The following is a 26749-nucleotide window of genomic DNA, read 5'->3' as shown; positions in this document are numbered from 1 at the left end:
GGACTAGCGATTGGAAACTTGGAACATGGAACTGCCGATCTCTAAATTTTGTGGGCAGTACCCACGTGCTCTCCAACGAATTGAAGAGCCGCAAATTCGACATCGTAGCGCTGCAGGAGGTATGCTGGAAGGGCTCCACGGTACGAACGTATCCAGATGGTCGTGCCATCTACCAGAGCTGCGGCAACACACACGAGCTTGGAACAGCTTTTATAGTGATGGGAAAGATGCAAAAGCGCGTGATCGGGTGGTGGCCGATCAACTCACGAATGTGCCGGTTGAGAATCAAGGGCCGGTTCTTCAACATCAGCATCATCAACGTGCACAGCCCTCACCTCGGAAGTACCGGTGACGACAAAGACGAATTCTACGCGCAGCTGGAGCGTGAATACGACCGTTGCCCAAAACATGATATCAAGATCGTCATCGGGGATTTCAATGCTCAGGTCGGCCAGGAGGAGGAATTTAAACCGACAATTGGAAGGTTCAGCGCGCACCAGCTGACCAACGAAAACGGCCTCAGACTCATTGATTTCGCCGCCTCCAAACGAATGGCCGTACGTAGTACCTTTTTTCAGCACCGCCTCCCACACAAGTACACCTGGAGATCACCGTACCAAACTCAATCACAGATCGACCACGTTCTGATCGACAGCCGGCACTTTTCGGACATCATCGACGTCAGATCCTGTCGGGGCGCCAACATCGAGTCGGACCATTATCTGGTGATGGTGAAGATGCGCCCAAAACTCTCCGTAGTGAACAACACGCGAAACCGGCGCCCGCCTCGGTTAAATGTCGCGCGACTGAAGCAACCTGAGGTCGCGGCAGACTACGCGCAATCGGTCGAAGCAGCGCTGCCGGCAGAGGGCGAGCTTGACGAAGCCCCTCTCGAGGACTGTTGGGATACCATCAAAACAGCCATCAACAGTGCTGCGGAGAACGTCATCGGTTATGTGGAGCGATCTCGACGGAACGACTGGTTCGACGAGGAGTGTAGGAGGGTGATGGGCGAAGAGAATGCCGCGCGGGCGGCAGTAGTGCAAAGAGGCACCCGTCGAAATGTGGAAATTCACCGACAGCGGAAGAGGCAGCGAGTCCGACTTTTCCAGGAGAAAAAGCGCCGCCTGGAGGAGGAGGAGCTCGAGGAGCTGGAGCAGCTGCATCGTTCCCAAGAAACACGAAAGTTCTATCAGAAACTCAACGCATCCCGCAAAGGCTTCGTGCCGCAAGCCGAAATGTGCCGGGATAAGGACGGGGGTATCCTGACGGACAATCGTGAGGTGATCAAAAGGTGGAAGCAGCACTTCGATGAACACCTGAACGGCGCACATGCAGGAGATCAAGACGGTGGGGGAAGGTACATCGCCGGCGTAGCCAACGACGAAGAGGAGCCACTCCCAACGATGAGTGAAGTTAAGGAAGCCATTCGCCAGCTGAATAGAAACAAGTCGGCTGGGAAGGATGGCATCGCAGCTGAACTCATCAAAATGGGCCCGGACAGGTTGGCCGACTGCCTACACCGGTTGATAGTCCGGATCTGGGACATAGAACAGCTACCGGAGGAGTGGAAGGAGGGGGTAATATGCCCCATCTACAAGAAGGGCGACAAATTGGACTGTGAGAACTACCGAGCGATCACTGTCCTCAATGCCGCCTACAAAGTGTTGTCCCGAATCCTACTCCGCCGCCTCACGCCACAAGCAAACAGATTCGTGGGAAGTCATCAGGCCGGCTTCATGGAGGGACGGTCTACGACGGACCAGATATTCACATTACGGCAAATCCTCCAAAAATGCCGTGAACACCAAGTCCCTACGCATCATCTATTCATCGACTTCAAAGCCGCATACGACACGATCGACCGTAACGAGCTATGGAAAATCATGGACGAGAACGGCTTTTCCGGGAAGCTAATCAGACTGATCAAGGCGACGATGGATGGAACGCAGTGCTGTGTGCGGATTTCGGGTGAATTGTCGAGTTCATTCGAATCGCGCAGGGGGCTTCGACAAGGTGATGGTCTATCCTGCATGATGTTCAACGTGGCGCTAGAAGGTGTTATTCGACGAGCGGTGGGCGAAATGCGGGGCACGATTTTCAACAGATCCAGTCAACTTATCTGCTTTGCCGATGACATTGATATAGTCGGCAGATCATCTGCGGCGGTGGAGGAGATCTACCGCAAACTGAAACGCGAAGCAGGAAGGATTGGGTTGATGATTAATACGTCCAAGACGAAGTACATGCTGGCCTGCGGATCCGAGACCGACCGAACCCGCTTGTCCAGTAATAACAAGGTCATGATCGACGGCGACGAGCTGGAGATAGTCGGAGACTTTGTCTATCTCGGCTCACTGGTGACCGCAGACAATGACACCAGCCGTGAGATCCGGAGGCGAATTATCAGCGGAAGTCGTGCCTACTATGGACTCCACAAGCAACTGCGGTCGAGAAGACTTTGCCCTCATACGAAGTGTAACCTGTATATGACGCTTATTAGACCGGTTGTTCTCTACGGGCACGAGACATGGATATTGCTCGAGGAGGACCTGCGTACACTCGGAGTATTCGAGCGACGAGTGTTAAGAACCATCTTTGGCGGCGTACAGGAGAACGGAGTGTGGAGGCGAAGGATGAACCACGAGCTCGCGCGACTCTACGGCGAACCCAGTATCCAGAAGGTGGTGAAAGCTGGCCGGATACGCTGGGCTGGACATGTTGCGAGAATGCCGGACGACTGTCCTGCAAAACAGGTGTTCGCTACGAATCCGGTAGGAACAAGACGAGCGGGGGCGCAACGAGCGAGGTGGTTAGACCAAGTGGAGCGTGATCTGGCGAACGTGGGGTGCCCTAGGAATTGGAGAACGGTTGCCATGGACCGAGTGAATTATAGGAATTATGTTCGTCAAGTTATGTCGTGAGACGGAATACTATGTAAATAAATAAAAATAATCATCATTCCAATATACTGAGGAATACAAATGATAATCAAATTAATGACGAAAAAATTTTGATGCAAAAAGTCGGATTACTGTAATAAGATATGCAGCGAAGAAAAGCGAGTGTTGGCATAATTTTTTAAAGTAAAATTTTATTCTACCGGAAATCCGGGATGGAAGTTAATTTTTTCATCGAACTCCCACATATTGATACATCGTCAGAAAAATGTATGTTAGAAAATTTCAAACATTATAGAAACGCTTGAATACTCCAAAGCTATCTAAAATTTAAATCAAATTAAGAATAAAATTATGTTCCGGGACATCTTTCATTCGAAACCTACTATAGATAACCCGGTGTGTCAAATCTTCTTATTTTTGTAAAATTAAGAACCTACAATTAATTACCTATCCAATGTACTAAATAAAACAAACATTTACGGCCATGGAAACAGTCTCAACCTACTGATCAAATTTCCTCAAATTATATATTTCACAAACAGCTTCGGAAGGTTAACTCATTAAACAAAAATTTAAAGACTCTCTGGAGCCACCAAATCTCTTCTACAATCAAAACATATAACTTATGCTCCAGAATGTATTTCAAGCCATATTAGTACAGTATTAACACGCAGTGATCAATATTGAACTATTTCAGACTAGATTTTAACCGTACTGGTCGATATCTGGTACATATTTGTGTGTTCAAAATTATACTTTTAATATTTATTGCAGGCTTTAACAAGTTTCTGTTTAAATTTATTGAATAAACTTTAAACAATTTCATGGTCCTATTTTATTTCATTGAAGGATTAAATTATTAAATTTAAAGCTTCCTGGATGAAGAATTTTTCATCACCACTAAACATATTTTTTTATTTTTTATTTGAATAAAAATTTTATAACTCTCTGGAGCTCCACAACATAGAATTCCCAGAATCGCTTTTAGCAATATTTGTAAAATTGATTTAAAGTTCAAAATTTTAATATTAAAAATTCCATAAATCATTTCGTGTTCAAGTCTTTTATGTGTTGATAAATTCATCATATTTAGGTTTTTTGTTTCTAAATTTGGATTTTAATTCACTATTTAGCATTCGAGACTGTGTTTCAAATTGGAAAATTCAACATTCTAAATGAACAAAATGAGCTCTACCAAAGTAAATGAAAAAAGTATTAAATTTCAAATATCATTTCAAGAAGAGAGTTATCATTTGGAAAAAAAGAGCTACTCTCTGAAGCCACTATATCTAAATAAACTCTATACTACTAAAAGACCAGAAACCAAGACCTTTATTTATATGAAATGTTATTAAATCGAATTGGAAGTATTCTTTTATAATGGTTATTTTTAAGGAATGATGTGTTTTGAAAAAACTAGTTAAATTTTATTTTATATTCGTGAACTTCATCGACTGACACAAATTTTCAATGTTGAATCGGCTGCTAAATCCAAAAATGGATTTGAAAAAAATCTCAAAAGAACATTTTTTGAGTTATATGAAATGTTTGATGAATAAAAATAACACTTGTACTTGAATTCAAATATCTCGGACTGCATAACATTAATTCTAAACTCATAATGAGTGCATTTTACGCATTGCGACAATTTGGGACCGAAATTCAATTTTTGAATTGCAATTACTTTTTTTTTATATTAAGTCCAATCGTGTTGTATTCTTCGAGTGAAATTCTTGTTCTAATCAAGGCTTTTAGAAAATATTCATCAAAAACAATCAATCAATGAAAAAAAAAAGAAATTTCAAATTCTGATTACGCAGTCTAAGAAATTTGAACATAAGAACAAGTACTATTTTTAATTTTTCCAAAATTTCATATTTTTTCTACTAATATTTTAATGAAATTCATGTCCATCAGCTAACTGAGTTTAAAAATGCTGTAGTTTAGTATTTTTTACAGAATTTCATTTATTTCACCGCAAAACAACGATATTGGTATTGGACCCAGGGATAAAAATTAATTTTTCAAAACAGTTCATTTTTTATAAAACTTGACATTTCAATCTTTTTGTTTTTTTTAAGTAAAAATATTTTTTCGTTTCATTTTATATATTCGTCATTAGTACATTATAAGGCAATTCTTGAATTAGTTAAAATTTCGAAGAATTTCATTATGTTGAATTATTTTTCATTTTTGATATTACCTTAGTTTTGGATTAAATTTGATTGCAATTGGAATTTCAAATAAAAAATTCAAAAAATTATTAGTAAAACAGATTTCAAATTTCCTATTTAAGGTATCTGTATTAAAATAATGACTCCTTCTTTAAATTTTGTCAACTTCGTTTACTTTTTCGTTTTTTATCATTTATTTATCTATTAGTAATTTATTAATTTCTTTACTTTAGATTGAATTTTTCAATGTTCTTCTTCAGAGTAGCAGGCATTCAAATGGAAAAAAATCTTTTTTGTGTATGTTTTAATACCGAACCAAAAGCCTTTGATAATGCGTTATTGTTTTTAACGTTCTAACTGTGATGTCTCAAGTGAAAAGACATAAGTTTATCAAACTAATGCTAATTAATTTAAAAAATTAATACTTGTGAAATCCAGTTTGTCTACAGGAAATCAACAAATCAGATATGGAAAAAAAACAGTAGGTTCAATGTTATAAGTTTTGACAATATTTCCACTGAAAAGCTGAAATAACTCCCCCTGCGTAGGAGAAACATATTGATCGCCCAGAGCTCCTGGCGCCAAGATGCTCATTATTCCCGATGCTTCGTTTCCAGATCATGTTATGATACTTATATCTAAAAATCGATATTTTGGATAATCGTTTAATTTTCAATTGACAATTCAAAAATATTTTTCATGAAGAGTTATGTAACTCAGTTAGTTTAAATTTTTGTTTCAATTTATCGGATTAATTCCATTCTTATTGAAGAAGAGTGTATGATCTTTTTAAATTTCATTCTAAGAGAAAATTTAAAGAAATTTCAGATGAACTAAAAAGTATATTCTCTAATAAAATGCCTGGATAAGATCGTTTAACAGAAGATCATTTTTTGAAGAACTGCGATTTTTTTCCCTCAATAACATTAAGAGCATTTTCGCTTAGAAAACTTTTAAATCTGTCATTTTAATACATTTGCTAAACATATTAAAAAAAAAACTGAAACTTCAATTTAAATTCTATTATGAGATTATTGTTTATATTTCAGCATCTTTATGATTGGAATAGTTTTTTTTAATATTGAAAGTTGATTTTCAAATGTAAGTTCGTTTCAAATTTTGTTCCTCAAATTACAAAACTCAATGAATCTAGTAAATTTTAACCATGGGGACCTTTGTTTACTGGAAGGAAAACATAACACAAATTGAACACCTTAGCAACTTATACTTTTGCACGCAGAAAAATGGAAGACGGCTAAAAATGCTTAGTAGATAATGAAATTTCAATATATTTTTCTAGGTGTCATTATAACACATGGAGTATTTTTTGAATGTTAGCGACAAAATTACCAGTGAATTATTCACTTACTAAACAGTTGAGACACAAACCTAAGGTTGAAGGAAATGTGGTGCAGTGATATATCAGTGATATTCCGACCAACCTAAATTGAATTTTTTTGATATGATACTTGAAATTTAGCTTAAAATCATTCGCTTCTTGTTAAGAATTCTTGAATTTGAACTGCTCTCTACACTTAAAATTGTGAGGAAATGTCCAGCAAATCACACAGTTTTCTTTCTCAGACTTACTTTGATTTTAAAGTAAAATTTGTTGCCTGTTTCTTAGAATGATTATTAAGTTATCAGTTTTATGATTTTTTAAAATATCGAACAAGAAAAAATGCCTTAACTTTCCGGAAGTAACATTCAGGCTTTAAAATGCCAAATTTTACTACGCTTGAAAGCCATCACAATAAAAAATATCTTTCTAGTAATAAGAAAAATTGGTGGAAACTTTCACTAATAGTTTTGAATTTTGAACAAAATATAAAAATGCTTTCTTGAAAGGAAGTGATACATTTTTATAAGTACAGTCCATAACTCTCGGGAACCACAGGATTTAAAAATTTAAGATAACCCGACAAATTTTATTCGTTTAATTGAATAACAAGAATGTCTTATTCATAATTTTACATCAAACCACTGAATTTGATTAAGAATCTTCTGAGTATTGCAGGCTACTCTCTGGAGCCACTCAATAGAAAAACCAATAAAACTAAGATTGTCTGGCTTTGTCTTTCTCAGAACTCTTATCACAATTCATTGGTGAAATTGAGGTAAGGGTAGTATAATTTACCTACTCTCTGGAGCCACGAAAGTCCAAAGAGTGCTATTTTACTGCAGGAAAAAGGTAAAGATACCGCTTTTAGCTTTGATTTAAAAAAATTAAATACAAATCAATCTCCACAGAAAAAACTTTTCCATTTATGATTTGTATCTAAAAACCCATTTCCCGTTTCTCTATTCCAGACGAATCCCTCACCTGCAACGTGTGCGATCGGGCCTTCCACTGTCACCGGCAATTGGCATCACATCAGCAGAAAAAGCGACATTTTGGGTAAGCGAACGTGGTGAACGGATATGGAAATTAAACTTTTCGCTGGCAAAACGCACGGCTCAATTCTAGGGGAAACATCTGAACGTTGTCTGAAAACATCGCAACTCGTCTCTAAGAAGATATTTATTCTAATGTGCCGCATGGGGGATGCCCATGACAACACCATTTTGGGAGGCTGAATTTGATCCAAAGTTTTCCACCGTCTGGCCGCAAAGTTGGAACACAACTTAATCTCGCTCGAAAGTCACGCTTCTAATAAAGCAAGGAAGGAGTGAAGCTTTCGCAGAGAGGGTTTTAATTTGCTGCATATCTTAAACCTTTTGGAATGCTTTTTTCCTCGCACTCTGTGCTCGTGTTAGAGCTGCAAGGGAAATTCCGCTGCAAATGAGGGTTGTTGAGATTCCACCGTTTTGCTCCAAGGCTTCAGAAGTCATGATTCGTGACGCTTGGAAATACCTTTAACTCTTCTTTGAGACGTTTATCTTGGGAAGAAACGAAGGAGATGAAGCTCCAATTCAACAACAACAGCTCCAATTCACATTTGATAAGACTAATATTAAACTTTAACGTCAGATTCTTAAGATAAAAAAAAAAGTTTCTAATTCGAGCAGTTTGAATAGCTCTTTCTATTATTCTAACCAAAAACTCAGAGATGTGACCAGAAGTAGTAACGTATCACTTCAAAAATTTTCTATCCAGAAATACAGACGGTTTCCAATCAAGAAGTTTTTTACAGGTACGATGATATATTTAATGTTTTGCTGATTTTTTATGAGGTCGCTTGGTGCCAAATAAGAAATCCAGAGTAAACAAACGCACGTTTTCTCATCACTATAAAGGTGACCATTAGTAGTGTCACAACCCGTGTAAAGATCCCACCCACACCAAATCTAACGCCTTCCGATTCAAACAAGATCTCGACCGGCACCCCCCGAACAGTTTGTCAAAGTTTTCCACACCATGAAAGGCCATAAAAGTCGACCTCGGGGCGCCCGTTTGTCACGCCAGAATCTTGATTAGTGCGATTTCTTTTCCCAAACCATTCTGGGTCCGGTGAGGACTCTTAACTTGTTCCTCCAGCCGGCCATCCTTCCCCAAAATGGGCCCGAGTCCATGTTCTGACGGCTACTGGCCTTAATCGTCCCGGAGGGAGGACGACACAAGTCGAAACCTTCCCGGCAGCTCAGGTGAAATGTGACAAAATTTATCCCTGTTGACCATCATGGCCCCGAAACACGACCCCACGTCTGACACCCAACCAAACACTTCTTACGCCTGGTTGACTTTACCGGATTCACTTTGCTTTTTTTACTTTTTTTCGGGGAAATCAACCGGCTAGAACAAGAAAGAATAACTTGATTCGCAGTACACATCCCAACGGGTCTGACCCAGGGAACAAATATTTCGTGTCCCAATGTTTTCTCAAACTGACCTCACTTCTAGTTTTTTTTTCTTGTCTGTGGGATAAAAAGAATGGAAGATGACCATTGTTGGTGGAAGACGATTTGATGGGCGATTTTGTATTCATTCACCTTTAAATCTTTTTGATGCTGTCTTGACTTACTTCAGAAAAGTGTTGCTAGATTATGAGATATAAATACGGCGCGAATTGTCTAAACACCGTCACTTGCTGTTAGCCAAGATCAGATATGGCGACCGAGAAAACATCTATGAAAACCAGCTTACACATTTCGATACCGGTTGTTAATTTTAAAGGTTTAAAAACATTAAAATTCATATCCAACTTCTGCTCTAGAATATTATTATTATTTTTTTTTTCTGAGATGATTCAAAATCTTGTTCCTGCTAAATTAAGAAAGAAATTTGACATCATATTCAAAAAAAGCATCGCAATTCAAGTTCTTGATAAACGTTTTTGGCCAACTTTCTGAATTGGATTTAACATTAAAAATAATCAAAACCAAAAGGGTAAATGTACATTAAGGTTGCCAGAATATTTTCAGCACGTATTCAAGCTGGACAAATCCATCTCATTAAAACCTGACAAAATCTAGATAATTAATTTGAAAGTATACTACCAAAATCCGGACAAATTTTATCAAAACCCGGAAACTACTCAACAAAATCAAGAAAAAAAATTTTCATTGCAAATCATCGACAGATTTTTTGAACATATTTCAGGCTTCCAAAAACCCTATCATGATTATTTTTATTAAACTTGTTCATTTCGTTCTAATAAAAGGCCTTAAAAAAATTACAAAAAAAATTGTTTTTAATTTCGATTATCCAATAAAGTAAATAAAGCCGGGCAAAATCCGGGCTTTTTAATGAAATCAATGCAAACGGGCCGGGCCGGACTGTTCCCAAAATTTTGTATCAAATATCCGGGCAAACCTGGATAAAACTGGGCAATCTGAAAACCTTAATGTATATCGAAACTGCCTTCGAGAAAACACGCTTGAAAACACGCATCAAAAAAATATCAAAATAATTCAATCGAATTGGTTATCTTAAATTTTTAAAACCAGTGGCTCCCGAAAGTGAAGGCTAGTATTGGAAAAAAATCCTCACTTTTATTCACGAATAGCTGTTTTTTATATTATTCAAAATTTGAAGCTATCAGTGAAAGTTTTCACCGATTTGTACTAGTACTAGTAAAATATTTTGATTGTGGTGGCTCCAGAGAGTACTAAAATTTTTAAGACGAATGTTACTTACGTATTGTTAAGGCATTTTTTGTGTTTGGTATTTTGAGAATCATAATTCTGATTAATTAATCATTTCTAGAAAACAGGCAGCAAGTCAAAGTTAGTTTCAGTGCAAAAGCCACTCAAGTAACCAAGACAATTCTAAATAAAAAGCGAGTGATTTAAAATTTATTTTTCAGTGTGATTTGATTTAAAAAAATTCAGACTTGGTAACGAAATTTTTGATATCAAATCGAAAAATTTCCAAAAAGGAATCGGAATATTGTCAAAACTTATAATATCGAACCTACTTTTTGTTCTTTATCTTGTTTAAAAGATTTTCTGGAGACTTACTGAAGTTCAAAATTATAAATTTTGAAATAAACAAGCATTATGATAAACAATACCTTTCTCAGTGAGTCGTGAAAAAAAATATGACAATAGCTCAAACTTTTGGTTCGATCGTAAAACCAACCCAAAAAAGAGATTTTTTTATTAAATTTTTACACACGAAGCTAATGAAACCAGGGTTTTTTATTTGAATGACATGTTTCTAACAAGAACTTCAAAAATGTTCAAAGCCAGGAACTGAATTGATTTCTAACAGAATAATCAATAAAAAGAACCTTTTGAAAACTGAACAAGGTGAGTCAGATGGAGGATATTTTAATAAATCTGAAATTGTACGACAAAATAAGAAAAAAAGTTGAAAAAGTTTTAAGAAAGAGTTATAATTCTTATAACAGATACCTTTTAATTTTCGGAAATTAAAAATCTGATCCTCGAACGATTTTTTTAACATTACTCTTCAAATTAAAATAAATTATAATCCAAAGGAAAATTAATATAAAACTTAAAAAAATAACTAAATACAATGAAATTCTCTGAAATTTTCATAAATTTATGATTCGCAATATAACTAGCAAATGACAAAGATTTCAAATGAAAAGTAAGACTGAACAATTTTAAAAATTTAATGTTTACACCCGGCTTGGTGCTTTACCAATATCGTTGTTTTATGGTGAAAATAAACGGTACTCTGTGAAAAAAATATTTTTAAATAACACTTCTTTCCTTAAACATTAAGAAAGAAAAAAAATCTATTCGATTTTATAACATTTCTTAATGTTAAAGGTCTAAATGCCTGATTTTTTAAGTAGTATAGAGCTTATTTCAATAAAGTGGCTCCAGAGAGTAGTTCATTTTTTCCAAATGTTAACCCTATTTTTTAAATATTATTTTAAATCTGTTGCCGATTTTCATTAACTATTGTGGATCTGCTTATTTTATTTATTTCAAATGTAGAATTTTCGAATTTGAAGCACAGATTCGAACGCTAAATAATGAATTTAATTTAACACGTTCGTCGCCATGCTCATTTTGGTTGTTTTACTTGCCGGGCCCAAAGAATATCTCGGAGCAAGAAAGCAACCAGGGAGAACTCCACTATTTGTAACGTGTGGCTAAACTGAGCGGCTAACTTGAGTGAGAGAGCGTCACATGCTTTTTGATGTGACGGGGCCTCCCAGGAAACACACCCGTCACCCGAATATGGGTGACGTGGCGACGAACGTGTTAAACTTCTGAAACATTAAGAAAAAAAGATGAAAAATTCATCAACACATAAAAATCTTGAACACGAAAGTATTTATTGAATTTTAAAGACTAGAATTCTAAACTTTATATCATATTCCAAATTTCGTTAAAATCGATTCTAGGAATTTTCAGGGAAGCAAATCCAGCAGATCTGATAATGATAACTGGTTTATCACTTGTGTAAAACTTAGCGATGACTCCTGATCCCTTTCCATTGCCGATCAAGATAAATCGTACGAAATTATTTGCGCCCGGTCAGTTCTAGTTCTGAGAATATTTTCCGACAAAACTGGAAGCGATTGATAGAACAAACGCACAGAGAGTGCTTTTTCTAGCTATTTACGTTCATTCTGACTCTCCACGCGCTTAACTCCATGCAAATCCGGGAGCGAAAACTTATCTTTAACGCTACAAGAGACGATAAATTTGAATCGGAATACATAACTTATCGAGAGTTTAATTGAAGTTGTTAAGCGCTAGTAAAGTTTGTGTTCTTGCGGATGAAAATCTCTTTCACGGGTTTTTTGATCGTTAAATTCTATCGGAGGATAACGTTTTCCCTGGGACTTCTATGTTTTTGGGCTCCAGAAAGTACCTAAGTAAATTTTTATTCAAATTTTCAAAACAGAGGTTTAGTGCTGATTAAAAACTTAAGCTTCCAATGTGTTAAAATAGTACTGCAAAATATCGAGTAAAGTTTATTAAAATAAATTCGAACAGAAATAAGTTGAAACCTGCAATAAACATTTTTGAGAATAATTTTCTTTCAACAATTCATACACAGAAAATCACTTCGAGTAGCTTAATCCATAGAAATGTACCAGATATCGACCGATACGGTTGAGATCAAGCAGTTTTAATAATTAAAATAGTTCTAACTGATCATTGCGAATTGCAATTGTACAGATATGGTTTCGAATACAACCCAAAGCATAAGATTTATGTTTTGATCGTAGGAGAGTTTTGATTGCTTCAGATTTATTGTCTGAAGTTAAAACTTTATCATAGTGTGATTTGGGTCTTTGGATATTTTTTCCTTTTATCTAGTAAAAAATTTGGTAAAGACGTTTCTTCTGACATTTTACATTACAGTCAGGAAGAATAAATTAAAGATTGAAATTTGACTAAATATTGAATCATAAAACCAAGAAGTTCAAGATGATTTAGACCAAAACCAGCTTAGTTAATCAATGTGTTTTAGTGTTTTTTTTTGGTTGTACTTAATTTTTTCGAGCAGGTGGCTCCAGAGAGTGAGCTTAAACTGTTCCAAAAATGCGGAATTTGGGTTTTGCGGAATTTCAGGGTGATCAATACTTTAGAGATTGAATATTTTGTCTATCCAAGAAACAAAACGGTAAAAAGGAAAAATGTATCTTAAAGTCTGTTACCGTTTATGGTAATATTGCTCTTTCTTTATTAATAAAAATAGATTTGTTAGTATCCATCCTGAGTATATTATAGTTTTTTTTTCTAGTTTAAAATTAAAGTTAAAAAATGGTTAATGATTTGTGAAGGCTCTTTGTTAATCGAAGCTGTTTTAGAGAAAACGCGCCTCAAAGTATTCTTTTTTTCCCGTTTTTCATACATTTTTTTAAAAGTTGTAGTTTATTTAGATCAAAAAATTATCAAAATCTAACTCATAAAACTTATACTTAAACTAGATAGAGATTAAGATGTGGAGCATCGTTTGGCATTATTAACTTGAAATTGATTATTTTTGGGCTTACATTACCGGCCATAAGTTTGGAATCACCCAAAAACTTGAAAATATCTTAGCCATCTTGTAACACAATGAATTTCTTTTAAACTCATTCAGAAGCTCGTGAGCAAAAATTTCTTAGTTTGTATTTGGTAAAATGAATATGTTCACTTTGTATGGCTTGAGCTAAGCTTAAAGTTGGTACATATATTTAAAAAAAAAACATTAAAATTTCAAATCCGATTGTCTCTTAGTGGGATGAACTAAATATAAAAAATCGGAGTTGAAAATTTGGTCTTGTCTTGACTTCTGTAAAAATTTAAGTTCAATCCTTAACCTTTCTGGTAAATATAAATTGATTGCAAAAATCTTGCGTGAATGTACTAAAAATCCAAAGCAAAGTTAAATTGAAGTGCAAGAAAATCTGAGAATTAGCAAATTGACAAAAAGTTCGAAAAAGAGGTACCTGTGAAAATTCTTTTAAAAAATCAGATTTTCGTATTATAGCAGTTTTGACGATTTTTTTACTTTTTTTCTGGTCACAGTCTGATTTTTTTTTTTAAATTTATCCTTTTGTGCAACGTATAGCTTCTAACATTTGCTTTCTTGGAAACTAAGATAATTATTAAGCATTCTGTAGCTGATCTATAGTTTTTTGGAAGCATGTTTTTTCTTAGAAATTGCATAACGGAAAACTGAAGTTTTATGGTGGATAACGTCTAGAAATTTTATTTGATGTACATTACAAGGTTTCCAAAACTATAATTTATGTACAAATTGATTAAGAAAAAGAGAGATATAGCGGTTATAAGCGAGGAGTGTCAAATTGACACTCAAGGCCTGATTAAAGATTTTTTCCCCTGCGCTTTCAGGGCGCGTGCATGGTAAAAAGTAATGATTTAAAATTAGAGATTTAAACAATTCATTGAGGGTCCCCGAAAAAATTATTTTAACAGCGACTTAAGATACATGCCGTCAAACTTCACAAAATGTCTTTATTTTTCAACACCAATTCTTATTTTAAAACCATTCTATATCAAAAATGTATGAATTTTATTTTATTTTAAATATCACGCAGACATATGAACAGATTTTAAGTTTGTTATCTCATAATCGCAACGGAAGACTTCAACATAAACGATGAACACGTTAAAAAAAGGCAATTTGAACCGCAAATAAAAATTAGAAATATATTGCAAAAATTTGTAACGTTCTTGAAACTTTCTAATCATTTTTCACAGCAGGCTCTTAATCCGAAAACTTTTTTTATCATTATGTTCGAAAGGGGGTTTAAAATGAAAACAAATTGACAATACTTAAATTGAGAAGCACACAAAAAAGCAAACAAATGCAGACAAAAAACCTATAGGTTCTGAAGTAATTATGAGTAATTTTGTATTATTGTGTGTTGCGGACGGAATAAATAAAAACGCCGATTTCTGATAGCAGTTAACACAGCTTCAAACTGTAAATATATTTTACATGTAATAATCTTAAATTTAGGGGTTTGTTATTTTAATTTCCGGTACTTACAATATCAGTGTTCTAAATTGCTTTCGCGTCCGAACAATAAGTTTGTTTTCGATTGAGTGCGTGTTTGGTAAACTTTAGAGACCCTTTCACAGAGAGTTGTTAGAAGTAGCAAGCCCTCTCTTAGAGAGTCGACAGTTTCGAAATCTGTGTTAGCTGTTCAGTGTGTCTGATGTTAACAGTGTATTTAAAAAAAAAATATTTTTTTTATAATATTGTGTTCTTGCATGCTTTTCCAAAAAAAATTGTGTTATTTTTTGTATTTTGTGTTGTATAGTTTTAAGTATTTTTGTTTAATTTAGTGTAATTTAGCGTAAACTTGTGTAATTTTGTTTTAATAACTTTTTTTTTATTTTGTTAATGTTTTTTGTCATGTTATGTAAGTTTGAATTTTTGTATTTTCAACGCAATTTCACGAAATTTTGTATATTTTGTGTATTTGTGAAATTTTGTTAAATGTTTTTTGTAATTTTGTAAGAATTTGTATAATATTTCAAATTAAACGTTATTTTTCGAAATTTTGTATAATTTTGAGTACATTTGTGTTATCTTGTGACAATTTGTGTAGTTTTGTAAAATGTTACGTAATTTTGTATTAATTAGTTTATCTGTGTAATTTTATGAAATTTTGTGTAATTTTGTGTGATTTTGTGTAATTTTGTGTAATTTTGTGAAGTTTTGTGTAATTTTGGTAATATTTTTGTTAATTTGTGTACTTTGTGGAATTTTGAGCATTTTGTGTTACTTTGTGTAATTTTGTGTAATTTTGTGTAATTTTGTGTAATTTTGTGTAATTTTGTGTAATTTTGTGTAATTTTGTGTAATTTTGTGTAATTTTGTGTAATTTTGTGTAATTTTGTGTAATTTTGTGTATTTTTTTGTAATTTTATGTAATTTTGTGTAATTTTGTGTAATTTTGTGTAATTCTGTGTAATTTTGTGTAATTTTGTGTTTGTGTTTGAATGGAGTTCTCGTAGCAGTACAAACAAACTCGTGGGATTGTTGTTAGCAGCTCGAAACTATGGAATGAGTATATTTTTAGGATAGGTTTTATAATATTATTATTGTATCACTTTGATATCTTCTACAAAATTGTAGCCAGGGAAATTTCCTATTAAATCATGTTATTGACATGTGATATTGGATTTACGCTAAAGGTAAGACGAGCGTTTTCACAGTGATTAGTATGATTTTGTCTTTGAAAAAACCGTTAAAAAAGTTAAAAAATCTTCAAAAAAATAAAATGTTCTAGACCCCCCGGTGGATCATTTCAAATTTGGGCTCAAATGAAAGGGGAAAGTCCCATCTTTCGAATGGTGCAAAAATTAGCGATGCTAATTTTCGATAAATAAAATCGTTCCATCAGAGACACCGTGATAATAGCTTATAAAATAGAAAAATGGACTTACAATTCAGTCTCCGACTTATAATAAAAACTGTTGATAATATAAGCCTGTCAGTTTGAGGACTGTTAAATAAATATTGAAATAGAGAGATATACTACTATTTTACCAAATAGTTGCTTTCAACCTAACTAGCTTTCACTATCCGAAATCAATCACAAGTATTAATTTTGTTTTGATTCTTATCCTCACTCTCCCTAACAATTTTGCAAATCATTGTTCTCTTATCTCATCACACATTACTTCGGTCATACATCTCGGATCAGCCAAAGCAGGTCGCTGTAGATTGCGTTAGCTGTGTTGAACCGAGAGGCTGTTGCGGCGAACAGTAATTTTGTGTAATTTTGTGTAACTTTGTGTAATTTTGTGTAATTTTGTGTAATTTTGTGTAATTTTGTGTAATTTTGTGTAATTTTGTGTAATTTTGTATGATTTTGTGTAATTTTGTGTAATTTTGTGTAATTTTTGTAATTTTGTGTAATTTTCTGTAATTTTGTGTTATTTTGTGAAATTTTGTGTAATTTTGTGTAATTTGGTACAAATTTGTGTAATTTTGCAAAATTTTATGTAATTTTTTGTATTTTTGAGTAATACTGTGTAATTTTGTGTAGATTTTATGATTTTTTTTTTTGTTACATGATGAGATTATGGTTTTTGATTTTGTATTTTGTGTTATTTTGATTAATTTTTTAAAACTGTTGAATTTTGTGGTATTTGTTCGCCTTTTTTGAATAAATTTTGTATTGTTATGTGAAATTTTGTGAAATTTTGTGTAATTTTGTGTGATTTTGTATAATTTTGTGCAATTTTGTGTTTTTTGTGTAATTTTGGTAATATTTTTGTAAATTTGTGTACTTTGTGGAATCTTGAGCATTTTGTGTTATTTTGTGTAATTTTGTGTAATTTCGTGTAATATTGTGTAATTTTGTATAATTTTGTGTAATTTTGTGTAATTGTGTGTAATTTTGTGTAATTTTCTGTAATTTTATGTAATTTTGTGTTATGTTGTGTAATTTATTGTAATTTGGTTCAATATTGTGTAATTTTACAAAATTTTATGTAATTTCGTGTATTTTTAAGTAACCTTGTGTAGATTTTATGATTTTTTTTGTGTTATTTGATGATATTTTGGTTTTTGATTTTGTATTTGGTGTTATTTTGATTAATTAGTTTTAAACTGTTGAATTTTGTGGTATTTGTTCGCATTTTTTGTTTAAATTTTGTATTGTTTTGTGTAATTTTGTGAAATTTTGTGTAATTTTGTGTGACTTTGTGTAATTTTGTGAAGTTTTGGGTAATTTAGGTTTTTTTTTTTGTTAATTTGTGTACTTTGTAGAATTTTGTGTATTTTGTGATATTTGGTGTAAATTTGTGTAATCTTGTGTAATTTTGTGTAATTTTTTGTAATTTTGTAAAATTTTGTGAAATTTGGATCAATATTGTGTAATTTTGCAAAATTCTATGTAATTTTGTGTATTTTTAAGTAATTTTGTGTAATTTTGTATAGATTTTAATTATATTGTGTAAATTTGTGTAATTTTGTGTAATTTTGTTTGATTCTGTGTAATTTTGTGAAATTTTGTCCATTTTTTGTAACTTTGGGTAATTTCAAGTACTTTTAAGTTTTTTTGTGTTATTTTGTTTATTCTTGTGTAGTTTTGTGAAGATTTATACAATTTTGATTTCTTTCATAAAATTTTGTGTAGTTTTGAAAAATTTTGAGTGGTTTTAAAAAAATTCGAGTAATTTTGTGTAATTTTGTGTAACTTTGTGTAATTTTGTGAAATTTTGTGTAATTTTGTTTAATTTTGTGTAATTTGTGTTAATTTGTGTAATTTTATATTATTCTGTGTAATTTTTTGTTAATTTGTTTAACTTTTTAATTTTTTTCAAATTTTTTTGCTATTTTGTGTTATTTGTGTTAATTTTGTATGATTTCTTGTAATTTTATTATTTTGCGTAGTTTTGTATTATTTCGTTTATTTTTATGTAATTTATGTAATTTCGTGTAATTTTTAGTTTTCTTTTGTTATTTGGTGAAATTATGTTTTTTTTTTGTGTAAGTTTGTGAAATTTTACTAAGTTTTTTAGATTATGTGTAATGTATAAATTTTGTGTAATTTCATGTATTTAGTAATTTAGTGTAATTTTGTATAATTTTGTGTGATTTTGTATAATTGTTTTATTTTGAGAAATCCTAAACTTTTTGAAACATAATTTTTAAGTAATTTCTGGGGAAAATAAAACAAACACTCGTGAAAGTCAATACCTGTTTTTTGTAAAAAAAAAAAAAAAATAAACGTCCACTCTTAACGTAATCCAACACCAAACGTTCTATTTATAAAAATTGTACTCATTGTTCCCATTCTGATAGATTGTGTTGAATTTTAATTGAAATTTTTTGGTAACGATTCCATCAACCAACATCAAAAATATAAATTTCCAAGGAGCCTTTACAAAGCAACAAACAGAAATGAATCAGAACATTATTAATTAAAAAACTCAAAGAAACACACAGAAAAGATCACTAATGATTTCAACTATTCCCAGTGACAACCGTAGAAGGTACAATGAAACTCGGTTCTGGTGCAATCGTACCTATGTTGGTAGCCTTGGTTTCATCTCTTCTGTTCCCAATCTCAATGAAAAGGATTAGATTCCCTGCAGATGGGTTCAACAATTGCAGCCCGGAAAATGACCGAAACACCTTTCCAATTAAGGATCTCAATTGTTCGTCGGAAAGGAAATCTCAAGTGGGATTTCAGTTTTTCCTTTTGCATTTGAAGGTTATATGAGAATTCTTTTACAATAGATTTCAAAAAATTGGATTTGTATTCATAGAAGTTGTTTTTATATTATTTCGAAAGATATCTAAGACATACCTTATAATTTTTTCGAAATCTGAGCAAAAATTAAAAAAAAAACCCACGTCATTAGCCAAATCGTACGCCATGTCCTAGTTTTCCCATTTCGAAATTGCCATCAACATCTGGTGCGCGAGGTGAAATTCAAATCCTCGGATTACATTTGCGTAGGAAAGCACTCTCGTAAATACCATTTCTCATCAGTTTACGGGAGTCGAGCTAGTAGCATGGTACCTACTTTCCGGCGTAGGATCGAAATGGATGACACTTGGGTAGAAAAAAAAAACCAGAAAATGCATTTTCATTCCTTTCGTTTGGTCCGAGTGTTTTGCATATATTTTTTTCACTTTTTTACTCCCGTCAACCACAAATCCATGTAGTATGCAAAACTCTTGACTGATTTTCCCCTCTGCTCTTGGAGCTGTGCACTGCACACTCTAAGTGGTTGTTTCGTTGAAAGTTTTTTCTATGTTTTTTTTTTGCTGATCCGTTTCTGGGTGGGTTTGTGGATTATTTGTGAGTTTTTTTTCGGGTGGTGTTTTTAAAAATGGAAAGTTGTGTCTGCCCTTAACCTTCACTGCAGCAGGAACGGTTGTGGTTTTTTTGCCCTCAACAAGACAGATTTGAAGTTTTGATGCGAAAATGGGGTTATGAATAGTGTAACCAAAACAGATGGATCCAGTCCTCGGGAACGGAGAAAGTTTGGATAATGTTAACGAAATCATGAAAACTTCTTGGCGATTTTTTTTTTTGTGATAGTGATTAACTTCATTATCACAAAAAAATCGCCTAACCTAAGTTTTAAGTTTCTTTTAACATAATTGTTTATTAGTTTATCGGCCTTATCGGTGAAGACTTTTCATAATTTTTCACCGATAAGGCCAATAAACTAATAAACAAACATTACTTACACAGAGTATATTCTTCCTAAATTTTCGTTTGAATTTGAATATATTCAACAAAACCTTAAAAATGATGAACTTTTACTCAAAACTAATCCATTATAATAGTATCAAGTAAATAATCGATTATGACACTTTATTTAGGGAAATTATTTAAAAACTGATTTCTGCCGTTAAATATATAATGACTCATTTAAAAGCTTACAGCAAATCAATTCCGTATTCTGAGGCCAGTGTCACTAATTTAAAATTATAAAGTGCATTTGATACGAAAAATCAAAAATTAAATAAGCAAGCTCTTAGTTTTCAAAGTCATTATCAATTCAATTAACGACTTCCGGACGTAAAATTGAAAAAATATCTAACGATGACTTATCATGAGATTTCAGAAAAGAACTATATCTATCGTAAATGCGAACAAAACCTGAAAAACTCAAATGCCTAAATAATTTTAACAAAAATGTGTGATTCTAAATTCACACTCAGAATAAGTTCTCAGATCAAAGAATATAATCGAAGGAATTGAAAAATTGATGTGACATTCTTAAACCCAAAATTGCTTCTGAATACTTAGGGTACGGTCATATTTTCAAATCGGATTTACATATAAGATCATGGCTTGAGCGTGGAACTACAAATCTATAATTTCAATATAAATAATCTACTCTTTATTAATTCTGGAAATATGTTCTTAAGATTATTTTAAAAAACTAAATAAATTTCTCAATAATGTGGAATATAAATTATCAGAAAGTTTTCCTGAGAATTCAATTAAGTTCTTGAAAAATTTAAATTATTCGCTGTTATGTAAAACCGATCATTGATAACTTATGAAACCTTCAAGAAAAACAAAAGCTGATTTTGAATCTATTTATTATCCTTCAAGGCCGTAAAAACGAGTGGGGGGGAGAAGTTGGGGGTTAAACTCCTCCCCCCTTCCTCCTCCCCATGAACAGCAAGCGAGGTAATTGACTCTAAAATTAAAATTTTTTTATGATTCAGTGAAGTTAATAAAGAGTAAGAACTTTGAATAGGAACTATTTATCAAATTTCAATACTAATCCTTAGTTCAGACTTTTGCTAAATTTAAAAAAAAATTACACTTGATGTTGGAAAATCGGTTCTAAATGTTAAATTGTGAATGAGATAAAACTCGTTTAGATGGTTTTCTGGTTCACTATTCTAAAAATCAAAATTTTACTTTTGTTTTCGTATTTTGGATTTTGAATCCAGTTGAAGATTTTTGATTTTTAATTCATATCAACATGAAAAATTAGAAATAAAATGTTGTTTGAAATCCTTAAATCATTTGAAAGGTTCAAATTTGGTTTTACAATTCAAACATTCGATTCATGACTTTCTAAACTCATATGCACTTTCAATATTTAGATAATAATTTTCCGAATATTAAAAAAATAAACCATCCCAAGTTTTTGTTTTATATTGAGTTTCGAAGTTCTAAAACTTAATAATTAAGCTGGACCCTTAGGTAGGTAGGTATTGTTAATTTCACTCCATAGTTCCAAAATAATTAAAATCAAAGTTAGTTTTTAAATAGATTCAAATGAAAACACCAATATAAAACTGAATAAGAGTATATTAAGCCGGTTGTTTTTAAGTGAAAACCTGAGTTTTATTAAACAAAAACATCGATAGGATTTTGTTACAGAATTGATTTTGCAAAATAAAGAATCATGTATTCGGCACGATAAAAAATCTGCATGGAATTATTTTTTTTCTCGTTGTATTATTCAACATTAATCATTAACATTCAACTTTTGCCAAAACATTTAACTTCCAGATAAATGAAAATCACAGAAGACAGTCTATGAGTATTTAATATGTGTGATTTTTTTTTTTGTTTTTGAAATATAAAATTCGATTTGGTTTAGTTTTCAAAATTCCCGTATTTTACAGAATAGGGAAAAATGAACAATAAGAAAAATTCTATAACTTTTTTCTTAGAAGTCCAAATTACACGCGGTCTTGGGGAAAGCTGATCATTTATAAACAACTTTTAACTTTCTAGCCTTTGTAATGTTCTTCAGTTTTGCAAAAAAAAGTACACTTAATGAGTAAATTGGTTTTTTCATATTCACCAAAGTTATCTCGAAAACAAAAGGTGCTTGAAAAAAAAACTTATCGCGTATTTGGAGTGCCTCTAAGTCAGCCAAAATAAGCTCTTAAGTTCTGTTGAAACTTACGGTTTTCCTTGGTAGCAGCAAGCAGCAACTTCTGCTGCCACGAGCAGAACCAAAACAGTTTGTTTTGGTTCCGCGTGCTTTGAGTCAATTCGCAATTGAAACAATAGCGGTGATGATTGATGATGACAGCTGATGATGGTAAATACGGTACAAATGTTTACATCATCACACTGTGAAGCCAAACAACTCAAATTGGGTTTGTGGTAACACAACAGTGTTACCAATTATTCTGGGTAAGAATATCAAAGCACTCATTGAGAAATGAGTACTTTCCCGGTTAGGGAATATAAGATGTGGAAGTGACAATTAGCTATCGCTAATTAATATAGTTGTAATCTAATGACCTCATAGACGAAACATGAATAAAGATAACTCTATGCCACCACTGAAACCTGCGTTTTCAACAGGTTATGGGTCCAGATACGTCTGGAAAATTGGAAAATGAGTTAGTGAGAGGGGTACTCTCAAGTATATTTGACTTGCGGTTAGCAAGTTCTGCAGCAGCCAGCGCAGAGGGACAAACTTACCCAGAGACGAGCCAGAGGACCACCAGTGAGAGCCAGCCAGCAGCCAAAGGACCACCAGTGCCGAGCCCAGCCAGCGAGATGTCCCAGGCCAGCCAGGAGGTTCCGCCAAAGGTTGAGTCCGGGGAGGTTCGCGGATCGAGAGGGTTACTCTCGATGCCGTCACGAGTCACGCTGCGGTTAGCATGCGTGAGCTCACGTCCGACGGCCGGGAGGATTCCCTGGATCCGCAACCGGGCAGCGCGATGGTCAGGAGGTCCACCCCGGATTAATTGGGTCGTGCTGATAGCCGAGAGGGTTACTCTCGTGCTGTGGTTGTGCGCTGTGGTCAGCAGTTATGAGCTGATCCAATCGCAGAAAACCACTAGCGCAGAGGATCGTCAGCACAAAGGCCACGAGATGCTCTAGGTCAGCCAGAAGGTGCCATTGGAGTTTGAGGCCGGGAAATCGGGTTCCGAGAGGGCTACTCTCGATGCCGACACGAGCCGTGCTGCAGTTAGCAGCATGGTTTCATTTCCGACGGCCGGGAGGAGAACTCTCGGGATCTGTAACCAGGATTGGTCTGATCCTAATGCTCCAGAAGGAGTATTAGCCAGGATTGGAGATTGGAAGAAGCTGTTTGCCGAGAGGGCTACTCTCGTGATGTGCAGCTTTGCTGCGATCAGTACGCGTGAGCTCATTCAAGCCTACAGTATGGTTTTTCTGTGGCTTTGGAGATGTTTTGGGCAACGGTTAGTTGCCAGCAACTTCAGCATCGCATCAGAGCCACATCGGGCTCATGCTGCTGAACGTTGCTCTCCGGTTTTATGGAGCGCTCGAAGCGTTGAAGCAACGAAGCGAAAAGCCATGATGCTGCAAGTCGAGAGGATTATTCTCGTGATTAGAAGCTGCGCTGCGGTTAGCATGCGCGAGCTTGTTTTCGGCGGATGGTTGATGTTTCGGGTGCTTCAGAAGAGGTGGTTTCGGCGACGGTTAGTCGCTAGCACAGTCAACCAGTTCTTTCTACGGATTCCTGCCGAGAGTGCAGATTCTCGAAGTCATCGCGAAATGAAGGCTTTGAGAGGGAACGCGAAGAAAGCAGCAAGAGGTTGTTTATCTGGGGTTACCAGAAAACAACGTTCGAGAAAGCAACATGCTTTTCGTTTGCGTGCTGAGGTTATCAGCCACCAGAATCAACGCAGATTCGTCATCAATTCTGGTGCCAGTCAGCATACGTTAGAAGAGGAGAGCGACTACGAGAGTAGCGATGGCGAAGATGACGATGATGATCCAGATTCCGTCAATCTCGAACCGGCCCAGAGACGCAGTCATCGAGCAGGAGAAGCTTATCAACTCTACGTGGCTAACGTAGCCGCTGATGATGAGGAAGAGCAACTTCGAATCGTCAGCAAGCTCAAGGGCCAAAGGGACTGCTTTTTCCGGAAGACCATCGCAGCCATTAAAAGAACGAGATTCGGGCTGAACGAAGTGAGGTTATCACTATTCAGCCGTTCAACGATTTGATCGCTTGTTTACAGTTTTCGAGGCCGAAAATCAGTGCTGCGGTTAGCGTACTAAGCAACTATCAAGCAGCCATGAAAGAGAACGAGATTCGGGCTGAACGAACTGAGGTTATCACTGAGCAGCCGTTCAACGATTTGATCGGTTGTTTGTTGTTTTCGAGGCCGAACGTGCAGCCCCGGATGAGAGCGAGATTTGGGAAGCGGTTAGCTTAACCCAGGTTACCGGAAACCCATTCTGTTTCTGGTACGAATTGTCGATGGACGCAACTAAACGATGGTGAGGTTATCACCGAACAGCCGTTCAAAGACTTGATCGGTTGTTTGCAGTATCTGGCGATATCATCGAGATCAGATATTTGTACTGCGGTTAGCGCACTGAGCAAGTACCAGGCCAGCCTGGCGGATAGGCACTGGCAAGGCCTGAAGCGTATTCTGCGATACCTTCGACGTATGACCGTTATGGCGTTGGTATACCGCAGAAACGTGACACCGGAACCACTAATCAGATATGCAGATGCAGATTATGCCGAAGATTCCGATGATCGAAGATCAGGCTACGCTTACATGATCTTCGGAAATCTTATTTCGTGGTCAACGAAACTTCAGCAGACGGTCAGTCTGTCGTCGACCGAAGCTGAGATAGGAGCCCTTTGCAATGCGGTGAAGGAAGGTTTGTGGTTAACAAACTTCCTTGGTGAACTGGGTGTGGTTAGCACTCCTTTCACGTTAATGGAAGACAACATCCCTTGCATCCAGTATCTGGAAAAGGCGCGGACTCATCAGCGGACGAAGCATCTGGATGTGAAGTATGCTTTCATCAGAAACATCATAAGAAGCGGTCAGCTATCTTTGCGACACATCTCTACTGAGGATCAGCCAGCTGATGCGTTCACGAAGGCGTTACCAAGGGCGAGGCACGTGAAGCTGTTCAGCATTCTCAATCTGCGAATTGAGGGGAGGTGTTGAAACTTACGGTTTTCCTTGGTAGCAGCAAGCAGCAACTTCTGCTGCCACGAGCAGAACCAAAACAGTTTGTTTTGGTTCCGCGTGCTTTGAGTCAATTCGCAATTGAAACAATAGCGGTGATGATTGATGATGACAGCTGATGATGGTAAATACGGTACAAATGTTTACATCATCACACTGTGAAGCCAAACAACTCAAATTGGGTTTGTGGTAACACAACAGTGTTACCAGATATTCTGGGTAAGAATATCAAAGTACTCATTGAGAAATGAGTACTTTCCCGGTTAGGGAATATAAGATGTGGAAGTGACAATTAGCTATCGCTAATTAATATAGTTGTAATCTAATGACCTCATAGACGAAACATGAATAAAGATAACTCTATTCCACCACTGAAACCTGCGTTTTCAACAAGTTCTTTGCATTTCAATTACAAATTTGCACCAGAAAGAAAAAGAGTTGGCCTCTAGGGATGAAAATAGAAGTCCAGAGACTTTTCTATCAAAGCTTTCAATGTAGGTCAGAGTTCATTTAAATCTAGGGATACCATCGAAGTTGCCGAGAATAAAATCTGGGTTTTGATGAAAAAAAAATTGACTTTCTATGATTCTACTCAAAAATTCTGTAATGGTTTTCTAAAACAATATTTTCTTATATTTTATTGAAAATTCATTAAAAATTTGGTCTTTTTAAATTTTACTTGAGCAAAATCAAATCACCTTACTCAACTTATCATATTTTTGCAATTAAAACTAAGAAATCTTTCAGTTATATTCACATCAAAAATTGAAATTTCGAAATTACGTAAAAAGTTTAAAAGTTCTGTGAAATCTAAGAATATTTCCAAAATTATGTGTTCTGTGACAAAGATTCTGTCATGAAAATGTGCTCTAAATTCAGTGAAATTCCAGATTTTTCTGTGATTTTGGCATCCTTGGATACTATACGTTTTTTTAATTTGTCTCACTATTTCTCGCAAGAAAAGTCGAAGCCTGTTAAAAATTACGAGATATATTTCAAACGGTTTGAAATACTCCCTGATTTAATTTTATTCAATCACTTTCGCTGTTTTCAGAAAAGTTATAAATGCACTCTACAATTCATTTGAATATTTCTAGTTGATAATCCTTTGGTGACAAAAGATACAGGGATTTGAACATTATGATTGCGAATGTGTACTTTATTTTGTCCAGTACTGTATGTCCATCAGCGTATCTATTTGGAACGGATTTGATTGCATCATAGTCGATTTGATATTTTTACGAGCAATTTGTTAGACACCGCAATTGCACAAAAATCCACATCTGGCTAAACCAAAGTACACCGAGTCATTCATAATTGTTCAAAAATAAACTGACGCCTTCAACCACCTCCACTCTCTTGGAAGTAACTCCATGCATGATTGAGGGAGCTGTAATAAGCCCTAATTTATCAAA

The 26749-nt window shown here is 34.8% G+C and overlaps 1 protein-coding gene across 1 annotated transcript in view; it reads left to right on the top strand.

The window, feature by feature from the left end:
- Positions 1-26749, top strand: part of LOC129755334 (GATA zinc finger domain-containing protein 21) — a 221624-nt gene that overhangs the window by 171706 nt on the left and 23169 nt on the right. The window contains exon 3 of the mRNA XM_055751772.1: positions 7388-7475. Within this exon, the coding sequence (XP_055607747.1) occupies positions 7388-7475 (88 nt within the window). The remainder of the gene's footprint in view (positions 1-7387; positions 7476-26749) is intronic.

The sequence above is a fragment of the Uranotaenia lowii genome, chromosome 1, assembly GCF_029784155.1.
Source record: "Uranotaenia lowii strain MFRU-FL chromosome 1, ASM2978415v1, whole genome shotgun sequence".
Taxonomy (NCBI): domain Eukaryota; kingdom Metazoa; phylum Arthropoda; class Insecta; order Diptera; family Culicidae; genus Uranotaenia; species Uranotaenia lowii.
This window is presented reverse-complemented; position numbering and strand designations above follow the sequence as displayed.